The sequence below is a fragment of the Macrobrachium rosenbergii genome, chromosome 9, assembly GCF_040412425.1.
Source record: "Macrobrachium rosenbergii isolate ZJJX-2024 chromosome 9, ASM4041242v1, whole genome shotgun sequence".
NCBI classification, from domain to species: domain Eukaryota; kingdom Metazoa; phylum Arthropoda; class Malacostraca; order Decapoda; family Palaemonidae; genus Macrobrachium; species Macrobrachium rosenbergii.
This window is the reverse complement of record NC_089749.1, coordinates 12752662-12765161: the sequence shown is the minus strand read 5'-3', so window position 1 is coordinate 12765161 and position 12500 is coordinate 12752662. Positions and strand designations below refer to the sequence as shown.

Genomic DNA, 12500 nt, shown 5'->3' with positions numbered 1-12500 from the left:
CTCTGTCTCTGTCTCTCTCTTGTCTATCTGTGTGTGTCTCTCTCTCCATATATATATATATATATATACATATATAATATACGCGTATATACATATATGCATATATACATAGATATATATGAATATATAGATATATATAATCATTGATGTGCACACATCTCTCTCTCTCTCGCTCTCTTTCTATCTTTGTTTGTGTATACACACATATATTACATATATATATATATATATATATATATATATATATATATATATATACATACATATATATCAAATCAAAGCATTCATTACAATCGCATATCTTTATGCTATACAGAAACTTTCAAAGAAGCTGCGATAATGAGAGAGAGAGAGAGAGAGAGAGAGAGAGAGAGAGAGAGAGAGAGAGAGAGAGAGAGAGAGAGAGAGCTAAACCAATAGACTCCGCTCAACAATCGACTTACTCGACACGCAATTCTAAAACACGCTATCCAGACCGGCACGCGATCTTCAAAATCACGCTATTCGACAATATTTCTCTTTGGAACACGAACGCAAATCGACGTATTATGACTGGTTGGTATAAAAAAAAAAAGTCTCAAGAACTTTAGCAGTTTAGAAAAATTAAAAGCCTCCAGCTCAAGATTTATGCAAACAGCACTCACATGAATAGGACACTTATATGTATGTATGTATATGTATATATATATATATATATATATATATATATATATATATATATATATATATATATATATATACATATATATATATATATATATATATATATATATATATATATATATATATATATATATACATATACATATACATATAATCTCAATATAATTTCTGTTAGTGATATACTGACTATATATATTATATAAATATATTTATTTCAACTTGTTAGGATTCTACGTAAACAAGTAAACAATAGTTTCTTCGGCGCAATAATTTTCTCAGCGTATAATCAACTCCACCGAAAATATATTTATCTTTGGTCTGTATAATGCTGTATAGCCGCGAATGAAACTTTACGATCTGGTGGTCCACTATATCGTTACCTATTTGGCTAAATAGTTTAAATAAAATCTATTGAGGCCAGAGGGCTAAATAGTTTGATGATTGGAGGTGGATTCAATTTAGCCCTCTAGCCTGTTGTTTTTAAGATCTGAGGGCGGACAGAATAAACGGACGGACAGACAAAGCCAGCACAATAGTTTTCTTTTACAGAAGACTAATAAAAATCGTGCTCATACATATTAATCCCGAGTTCAAATTGGGATTACAAAATACTAAATGTCTCCTGATTCATATCTAATCTTAAAAACCTCCATTTACACAATAAGCAAACAACATTTACATTTTTAATTTATCTTTCAGCTTTTGTAAAACCTGTACCTCAAAAAAGGTGAGCCTTTACTTAAAAATGCTGAATAATGTGATTACAAGACTAGATCCGAAAATGAAATATTTAAAAGAACCAACGCTTATTTGGTGGTGGAACATTTTATGAATGGTTTCCTATATCATCTGCCAAAAGCACGATTATGATTAAGTGGTTCAAGACTAAATAAATTATAAAAATCTCATATTATGAAAGTATATGAAAGGGCTGAAAAAAATATAATGAAACATTTAATGAAAAATAAGATTATTTCAATATAGGACAACTCAGTTTTGCTTTTCCGGAAAAGTACACAAACCAACTGCTAATCCATCAGAAAACCCATATATAAACTATAAATAAATGAAAAAAGATACAGATGTAGTTTACACACAGAACTTTTGCAAAAACTTTTGACAAGACTGGTGCACATATTATAATAGCAGAAAAAAAATTAAGAGAACATAACATTATTGACAGAGGCGGAAGAATGGATAAAAATTTTTACAAATAGAGAAACAGATAGTGATTGCACAAACAGTGAGAAATCGGATGAAACTACAGTAATATCCCAGTAGCCACTGGTGCAGTGTTAGCTGCATTGCTGTTTGTGATTATGATTGCAGACCTGGAGCAATGTCTTGAGGACTCAGTAGTAAGTTTCGCAGATGACACAAGAATAAGTACAGAAATTAGCATGATGAAGATAGGAACTCGCTACAGAGACCTAAACAAAATATATAAATGGAGCAGAGATAAATAGGATGGTATTTAACTCTGATAAATTTGAATCAATGAACTATGGTGATAAGTAGGAATGCTATATGCATATAAGGACCTAATAATGAGACAATCACAAACAAGGAAGCAGTTAAAGACAACGGTGTGATGTTGAATAAGGATATATGTTATGCAATGATCAAATAACAATTCTATTGGCAAAAATACAAAACAAAATGGAATGTTGTTCAGCACTTCAAAACTAGAAAAGCTGAACACATGATTATAGCTTTATAAAACAGCCACGTACGTAGTCATGAATATTGCAATATAATATGTACCCACACTACCAAAAAGGATGTGCACAAATGAAGAGAAAAGTGTACAAAAAGGTCATTTACAGCTAGAATAGAAGAAGTTAGGACCTAGCTACTGGGAAAGACTACAATTCTTAAATTTATATAGTCTTGAAAGGGAAAGAGAACGCTACATAGTAATTCAAGCATGGAAACAGATAGAAGGAATTACCGAAAACATCATGGAACTAAAGTTATCAAAAAGAGCAAAAGAGAGTGATTAATAGTGCAAAAAATATACCAGGAAAATTAAAAAGCACACAGGACATTCACCACGCACCAGCATCGATAATGCAGCGTCTATTCAATGCGCTACCAGCTCATCTGAGGAACATAACAGGAGTTGAGCATAGATGTGTTTAGAATAAGCTCGACAAATATCTAGATGCATCCCAGAGCCATCCAAGACTGGAAGATGCAAATATACCGGGAAGATGCGTTGTAACTCTGGTAGACATCAAAGGTGCCTCACACTGAGGACCTGGGGCAACCAGACAATTGTAAGGTCTGTAAGTAGGAGTCTCTCTCTCTCTCTCTCTCCTCCCAAACCAACTGTGACTCTCATCAGTCGACAGATAACTTGATCTCAAATTTACTGCCTAGGCAACAGAGGCATAGAGAGAGAGAGAGAGAGAGAGAAGAGAGAGAGAGAGAGAGAGAGAGAGAGAGAGAGAATAAATGCATATGTTCAGAGAGAGGAATCAATGCATATTTTGAGAGAGAGAGAGTGAGAGCATAAATGCATCTATTCAGAGAGGAATGCATAATTTTAGGAGAGAGAGAGAGAGAGAGAGAGAGAGAGAGAGAGAGAGAGAGAGAGAAGAAAGAAGAAGAAGAAATCAATGCATATCATTCCAAACGCCCAGACGTTTCTGACAGGTCATTTTCCGGGCGATTTCTTTCGGCTACTGTTTTCCCGTTGTCCGGAACATGAGGCACAGTACATTACATTATCCGCGGTTTTGATTCCACAACACATTATCCGCAATTCTGAATTCCCGAAACCGGATACGATTCCGATTTCCTTCTTACTCTTGAACGGGCAGATTCCGTTTTGCCACAGAACCGACTTTCCCATTCTTCCCGCTGCGCTTGGAATTGGCATTGGAATATAGGATTTAGGCCCAAAGACGAGCGCTGGGACCTATGAGAAGAGAAGGTTTGAAAGGTGTAACAGGACGAAAAACCTCAAAGCAGTTGCAACATGAAACGATTATTAGGAGAGGGTGGAAGGTGAGATGGAAGGAAGAGAATATGAATGGAGGGAAAGTAAAGAGAATGAAAGGGACTGCTGCTAAGGGGCGGAAGGACGCTTCAAAGAATCTTAAGTAATGCCTACAGTGCACCTCATGAGGTGCACTGACGGCACTAACCTCCTACGAGGCCCGTAGCATAGGGGGTGGAACCTGTCTCTTACGACACAGAACCGAACAGGGTGGAAAAACGATATTGGAGACTTCCCTTATGATCCATTTAATGTGGTGGTTAATTGAAGGTTGTGGGTCGCAACCGGGATTTGCATTGTGAGAGATCGCTAATAGAGATTAGGAACTAATGGCTTTTCACATTAAATCTACCACATCGTTAATAAGAGAGTTGAGGCGTGGATAATTCACAAGTTACTTTACCTGTATTCTTACGTTTTTTGTATTATTTGTATTTATATTAATATATATTTATTTTATTTCCATTTTCTTAACTTTTGGGATACATGTATTTGTATGGTGGCCAGTAATAAAGTCACAATTTTTGCTAGGAAAAAAGTCCCAGGAATAAAGTTACATTAATTCATGGTGGCCGGTAATGAAGTCACAGGGGAAATATTCGCAATATTTCTCGGGGGTCATTATCTTTATGATATTTACAGTCTTTTGTTTATGTTTATGCGGAAATCCCCAACGGGCTTGTACTGAACACGCCCGCAAAGGTGGATACATACCGGGTTAAAAATCCCACCAGGCTTGTACCTAAGCACGCCCACGTGTGTCAGATGCATACTGGGTTAAAATAAAAATCCCCAACGGGCTTGTACTAAACAAGCCTGAAAGGTGGATACATATCCCCTTGGAGGTCACTGTCTAGGAAAGATTATTGTGACTTTTTTCCCTGTGACTTTTTTCCCTGTGACTTTTTTCCTTTGTTTTTTTACCCTGATTCATTTTTGTCTCTCATGGCTAACTACCAAACATACTGCATACAAAGGCTAACATAAATCCACAGCTACAATCAAATATAAACATTCACATTTCCCATTGTCCCTTAAGATTTGTGACTCCTTTTTTTGGGGGTGAAGTTGCAGTCTCCTCTTCCACACAGTTACATTACCAAGTCAACTAACCACCAGATACAAAGCTAGAAGTTGACAGGTGGCTTAGACCTATCGACTAGAACAATATACACATACATAAATGTGTATTTATGTATAATATATATATATCTATATATATTATATATGATATATTATATATATATATACCATATATAATATATATATATAGATATATATATATATATATATATATATATATATATATATATATATATATATAGAGAGAGAGAGAGAGAGAGAGAGAGAGAGAGAGTAAAGAAACACTAGAAAGACCGTGAGAATTACACGACCTAAGCAATAAACGCATCGACTAAACATACACAGATACACGTGCACTGAGAGAGAGAGAGAGAGAGAGAGAGAGAGAGAGAGAGAGAGAGAGAGAGAGAGCCAGCAGCGTTCGAATGACAGAGAGACGAGCGCGGGATCCTAACAATGCAATCATCGAGTGTAATTATTTCCAAATGGATAATTTGGTCCGAACAAAAAAACTCCGCCATTACACCAATGGGAGTTGAAAGGAGCCGCTCTCGCTATGGAGAACACTCGGTCTCTATAGTGGTAAAACCATCACGATGTATTTTTGGTTTTAATGACACTCCGATGATATGCTATCTGTTTAATATATTTCGCTGTTTTTTTTTTTATAGCGGACAAAATCCGTACACGCTTGCTTACGTTCATACACACATTTATACGTATATTTTTGCATACCCATATATGTATATAAATAAATGATATATACTGTATATGTATATACATATGCATATATATATACATATACATACAAATTCATGACATCTGTGTGGGTCAATTGGTGAACCAGCCTTTCATCTGAGAGTCAAGAGGTTCCGGTCGATATGTGAGCCAGAAATTTATTCATGTACAACACAGACTCAAGTGTTCATTAGTTCCATATATATATATATATATATATATATATATATATATATATATATATATATATATATATATATATAATGCATATATACAGTATATATGTGTATACATATATACTGTATATATATAATTATATAATTATATATATATATATATATATATATATATATATATATATATATATATATATAAATTATAATTTCAATAAACTCAAGCAACCGGCAAATACACCCTACTGAATCCATCACGTCAAGAAAGCTTAAGCTGAAACCCAAAATGGCTCTGAAAGATACATTTTGAATCCTGAAGGATACATACTTTTGGAGCAGTCGTTCCCGACCCATCCTTGTACACACTCGCACCTCCCAAGGACGCAGGACCCGTGTCCGGAGCAGTCGTTGGGGCAGGCTGATTGCAGGTCGGGGGCCTCCTCCAGGAATAACTCCACCTGGTGTTAGGGAAAAAAATATTGTTCTTATTAGATTAAAAATTTTAATTAAAGTGTCGTGAAATAGTAGTTTTAAAATATATTCATACAAAACCATAAATAACGCTACAAAATATTGTTTCTTTTCAGATTAAAAATTTTAATTGGATTAAAAATTTTAATTGAAGTTTCATTTCAAAGTATTTTTAAAACATATACAAAACCATAAATACAGTTAATGACAATTTGAACACGATCGAAAATGCAATCAGCAATTATATTAACAACTAATGTTTGGATAATCAGGGTAAGAATATATACATTACAGTAATAATAAAACAAGTAAAAAATGCCCCGAAGTTTCTTCACTGCAATCGAGTTTTCTGTACAGCGTATAATGATGTATGTAATGTTGTATGAGCCGCAGCCAATGAAACTTTCAGCCACGGCGGCCCGGTGGTAGCTATCCTATATCGTTACCAGACGCACGACTATAGTTAACTAACCTTAAATAAAATAAACTATAAGGCTAGAGGGCGCAATTTGGTATGTTTAATGATTGGAGGGTGGATGACCAACATACCAATTTGCAGCCCTCTAGCCTCAGGAGTTTTTAAGATCTGAGGGAGGGAAAGAAAAAGTAAGGACAGAAAAAATGCGGACGAACAGACAAAGCCGGCACAATAGTTTTCTTTTACAGAAAACTAATAACCAGGTCTTACATAAAATCGATGAATGCCAACCGTATTCGAATACACGTGTGTGTTTTGTATATTTCGAACGTACGAATACATATTCGTAATACAACAAATGTAATAAATATTACATTTACAGAATACTTCTCTGTATTGCTCTGCCAACCAAATGCCCCCTTTTGAAATACAATAAATCAGAGTCTCCAGTAAAAATAAATAAATAAACGGGATAAAAAAGAGCTTCAAGTAAAATTAAATAAATGCAAGACGTGAAAGGAAAGCCCACAAAATATTTCTGCCAATCAGCATACTAATTCTTACCAAATCACTTCTTACTTCTTGTAGAACTTCCACTCATCATATAGGTATTTCCAAATCAACTAGGGGGATCTTTCCTAGATAGTGATCCATCCATGGGTTTTAACCGGGTATGTATCCACCTTTGAGGCGTGTTTAGTACAAGCCCGTTGGGGATTTTTTTTTGACCCGGTATGTATCCACCTTTGCGGCGTGTTTAGTACAAGCCCGTTTGGGATTTTTTAAAACTCAGTATGTATCCACCTTTGCGGCGTGTTTAGTACAAGCCCGTTTGGGATTTTTTAAAACCCAGTACGTATCCACCTTTGCGGCGTGTTTAGTACAAGCCCGCTGGGGATGACCGCAAAACCATAAACAAAAGACTGTAAATATCACAAAGATAACGAGCCCCAAGAAATAGCAGTCCAAGATAACGACCGCCCGAACTCTGTTGGGGGTCACTATCTATGAAAGATCCAGCTAAAGATATGAAAAGTCACGTTCTAATTCATGCTGCACTTGCAACGAATACAACACTTTCTTGCACGTATAAATAACCCACTGAAGGTTGTTATAAAAAGCATATGGAAATAACCTAGTATATTTACATACGCTTCATTCTACCGACCACAAAGTTAAAGTCCCCCCCGGGCCTCTGTAGGCTCATAGGGCAGGCGCTGATCTCCTGTTTCTCAGGCCGACAGCCAGTGGGGAACAGGTCCCAATGCCTATGACACCTGGCCAGTATGTCGCTAGGCCCATTTAAGGTCAATTTTTCTTTACCCCGGATAAATAATAAAGCCTTAAGGCACGGATTAGGGTCGAAGGTCACTGGCCAACTACTAATGGCTGTGTGCCTCCGGAGACCGGATCAAAGGGCATACGGAAAACACTTTTTTTGTTTATTTTTGGTTGGCTGTGCAAATAACAAGATGATTTACCAATCCATTTACCAGGTTTTCCGAGTTGATACAAAAGCAGTCACGATTTACTAGCGTATTTATATTATCAACATATTGGAGAGAGAGAGAGAGAGAGAGAGGCGTGGAAGTAGTTGCCATTAGCCGTCGTGGTATAAATCCAAAAATTCTTATAGTACATTCCGAGAGAGAGAGAGAGAGAGAGAGAGAGAGAGAGAGAGAGAGAGAGAGAACTTTTGCACATTAGTTTTAACAGTAATCGTGGAGTATAGCAGCCGTAGGAAATTAATGTAAGAATTACTTATAGTAGACGAATGAAAGATGAGTGTGAGAGAGAGAGAGAGAGAGAGAGAGAGAGAGAGAGAAGGCGCATTCGCACATTTATTAGTTTCAACAGGAATCATGACTATAACTGACCATGTAACAAACGCATGAATAGTTGCAAGTACAAGAGAAGAGAGAGAGAGAGAGAGAGATATAAGGGAGGGTTTGGAGACATTAAAAGTCGGCGAAAGTTTTAATGTGGACCGTTGCAAGAGTTGGAAAGAAAAAAAAAGAAAGGGGGGGGGGCAATGGGCGGCTTCTTATTACATGAATAATTCTCTCAGAAAGTGTGTTTGGTTCGGCCTCCAAATCCCGCACCGCATTAAGCAGAAGATGAAGAGAGCGAGGGACATGTAGGCAACAAGGAGGACATGAAGATGATTTGAGGAGGAGGAGGAGGTGGAGGGAGGTGGGGGGATCATGGAGAGTGGAACTGTGGGTAAATGTGGGTAAAAGATGATGATTTTAGAGGGGAGGAGGAGGAGGAGGGTGGGGATGTGGAGAAGTGGAACTGTGTGGGTAAATGTGGGTAAATAAAGATGATTTTTAAGGGGAGGAGGAGGAGGAGGAGAAGGAGGATTGAGAAAGAGGAATTGTGGGTAAATATAGGTAAATGAAGATGATTTGAGGTGGGGACGAAGAGGAATGTGGAAGAGGAATTGTGGGTAAATAAGGGTAAATGAAGATAATTTGAGAGGAGGAGGAGGAGAAGATGGTGGAGAAGGAGGAGAAATGTGAAAGAGGAAATGTGGGTAAATATGGGTAAATGAAGATGATTTGAGAGGGAAGGAGGAGGAGGAGGAGAATAAGGAAAGGGGAATTGTGGGTAAATATAGGTAAATGATGATGATTAAAAGGAGGTCCTCGAGTGACCAACTACTTAGATATTTTAATTAACTTCATCAAGTATGAAACCAAATCAGAAGATCAACAACGACTTGGACGCACAATAACAAAATTAGAAAACAGTGGTTTAATAATCCTTCACTACATTCCCGCAAAGGAGATAAAAAAAAAAACTCCAATGAACTCCCAATAAATTACGCAAAAAATAAACAAAAATCCATATTCGAATCGGGGTCGCCACCTTGTACCTCTCATCCACATTTCCCATTCGAACGAGAAAAAAAAACACTACCAAATATATTTTCCGACGTTGCATAAACTCCTTACCTCGCTGAAAAGCAATAATCTACTTAAGAAGAAGAAGAAGAAGAAGAAGAAGAAGAAGAAGAAGAAGAAGAAGAAGAAGAAGAAGAAGAATAAGTCACTCATGGCCTCACTGAGTCCACTTTCATGGCTTTATAAACTCTCTCAGGGCATCTCTAGGTGTTAATGCCATTGCGTAAGATCAGGAACATATTGAGTTTCTTTCCATTCTGGAATCGTGAAATAATTTGCCTCTACCTGGCTGTCGATGTATAGCAATATATATATATATATATATATATATATATATATATATATATATATATATATATATATATATATATATATATATATATGTGTGTGTGTGTGTGTGTGTGTGTATATAAATATACATATACAATATATAAATTATATATATATATATATATATATATATATATATATATGTATATATATAATGTATGTATGTATATACACACAAATTCATACGGGCCACAGCACACAATATCAACCGCACTCATGTAAAGATTTATGTATTATCAACAATAATTAATTTATGCAAATACACAAATACTTGAGGAAAATTATTTCCAGTACTGTATCCACCGCAAGGAAAGGATATCTGATAATTACGTCATATTCGACGTCAATTTCACCTGTCAACATATATTTTTAAATGACAAAATCCTCAGCTGGCGGCCATGTATTAATTTACCTTATAAGAGAAGGCAAATGGAATAATTAAACCAATGTTGTAATTGAGTCTAGGTCTTAAAAATCATAAAACAAAATTCGACAGTGACCCCCCTCTTTTGAAAATAATTTTAAAATAATATGAAGTTAAGGGTTTGTGGTAAGCAATAATTAGGCGAGAATTCCATGCCCTCGCTATAAGGGACACGAAAACAGCCGCCGAAGTAGGGAATTATAAGACATGCGCTAAAGAATAATTTAAAAAACTCTTGGTGATTCATGTAAATAAAAGGTGAAAAAAATATAAGAATACATAAAAGTATACAAGCAAAATATTTTAATGCCGTTTGAGAAATATGATACAAAAAATTTTAATAGCGTTTGAGAAATGATACAAAAAATTTTAATACCGTTTGAGAAATATGATACAAAAAATTTTAATAGCGTTTGAGAAATGATACAAAAAATTTTAATACCGTTTGAGAAATATGATACAAAAAATTTTAATAGCGTTTGAGAAATGATAAAAATTTTTTTTATACCGTTTGAGTGATATGATACAAAAAATTTTAATGCGTTTGAGAAATGAGACAAAAAATTTTAATGCCGTTTGAGAAATATAATACAAACAATTTTAATACCGTTTGAGAAACATGATACAAACAATTTTAATACCGTTTGAGAAATATGATACAAAAATTTTAATATCGTTTGAGAAATGATACAAAAAAATTTTAATACCGTTTGAGAAATGATCCAAAAAATTTTAACACCGTTTGAGAAAAGTGATACGGAAAACATTTAAAAAAATGACAGCCGTGGTTTCCACTTAGTACTTAAAAGTACATTCAAAGTACTTAAACCTGCGAGAATCGACGACTATAACAGCGACAGTAAAAATCCGAAGTACAGAATCCACGACCTGTTAGGGACAAGCCACCGACGCACAAAAAAAAAAAAAAAAAAAAAAAAAAAGAAAAAAAATGTGTATATATATATATATATAATAAAAAACTAAAAAAAAAAGTTTTTTTTCTACCAAGCGAAACACAATACACAAAGTGTCGCAAACAAGTGCGGAGCGAACGACTGACATGTAAGCAGCCAAAGAGGCTGGACCCACTAATTCCACCGCAAGCCGTAAGCTGTGTCAGAACTCTAGCGTTTCCTTTCTAAATGGTTACCACAGCGCTATAGCAGTCGACGAGAGAGAGAGAGAGAGAAAGAGAGAGAACATTCGGACATAGTTTCAACGTAAAGGAGAGAGAGAGAGAGAGAGAGAGAGAGAGAGAGAGAGAGAGAAAGTACATTACATTTGGACAGTTTCAATTGTAAGGAGAGAGAGAGAGAGAGAGAGAGAGAGAGAGAAGAGAAGTACATTGGACACATTTCAATTGTAAAGAGAGGGTAGATTCGGACACAGTTTCAATTATAGAGGAGAGAAGAGAGAGAGAGAGAGAGAGAGAGAGAGAGAGAGAGAGAGAGAGAAGGCTTGACGACTTGGATCTCCTAGCATTAACGGCGCCCGTCGTTCACTAAAAGCAGCTATCAATTTATGCAGGCAAAAGCAGCTGTTCCCCAACAATACTAAAAGCAGCTATCAACCGGCGGAGGCAAAAACAGCTGTTGGTGCTTGCACTGCTGACGATAATGCATTTCTGGAATGCATATTTGCCTTGAGCCAGGAATGCATGCATGCAATTCAGCCTCGCCTTTCCAAACGTGAGGTAAAACCGAGAACTCCGATATAAAATCATCATTCAGTTATCAAATTGTTGTCTAGACTTATCTTTTTGAATTCTAAAAATTAGAGAGAATATGCAAATTATATTAAAATTTATGTCGAGCTAAAAATGCATATATTTGTAGGAGCATTAAACAAACAAGTAAAAAATGCGCCGAAGTTTCTTCGGCGCAATCGAGTTTCCTGTACGGCCGCTACAGCATGCAATACAATCAAGGCCACCGAAAATAGATCTGTCTTTCGGTGGTCTCGGTATAATGCTGTATGAGTCGCGGCCCATGAAACTTTAACCACGGCCCGGTGGTTGCCTATCCTATATCGTTTCCAGAAGCACGATTATGGCTAGAGTTAACCTTAAATAAAATAAAAACTACTGAGGTTAGAGGGCTGCTATTTGGTATGTTTGATGATTGGAGGGTGGATGATCAACATGCCAATTTGCAGCCCTCTAGCCTCAGTAGTTTTTAAGGTCTGAGGGAGGAGAGTTAAAACTGCGGACAGAAAAAGTTCGGATGGACAGACAAAACCGGCACAATAGTTTTCTTTTACAGAAAAAATATGAAGACAGTTTTAAACAATA

General features: G+C 36.0%; 1 protein-coding gene across 1 annotated transcript in view; it reads right to left on the bottom strand.

The window, feature by feature from the left end:
* Positions 1-12500, bottom strand: part of Ten-a (tenascin accessory) — a 1082171-nt gene that overhangs the window by 229130 nt on the left and 840541 nt on the right. Inside the window, 1 exon segment of the mRNA XM_067108410.1 lies at positions 5990-6119. Within this exon segment, the coding sequence (XP_066964511.1) occupies positions 5990-6119 (130 nt within the window).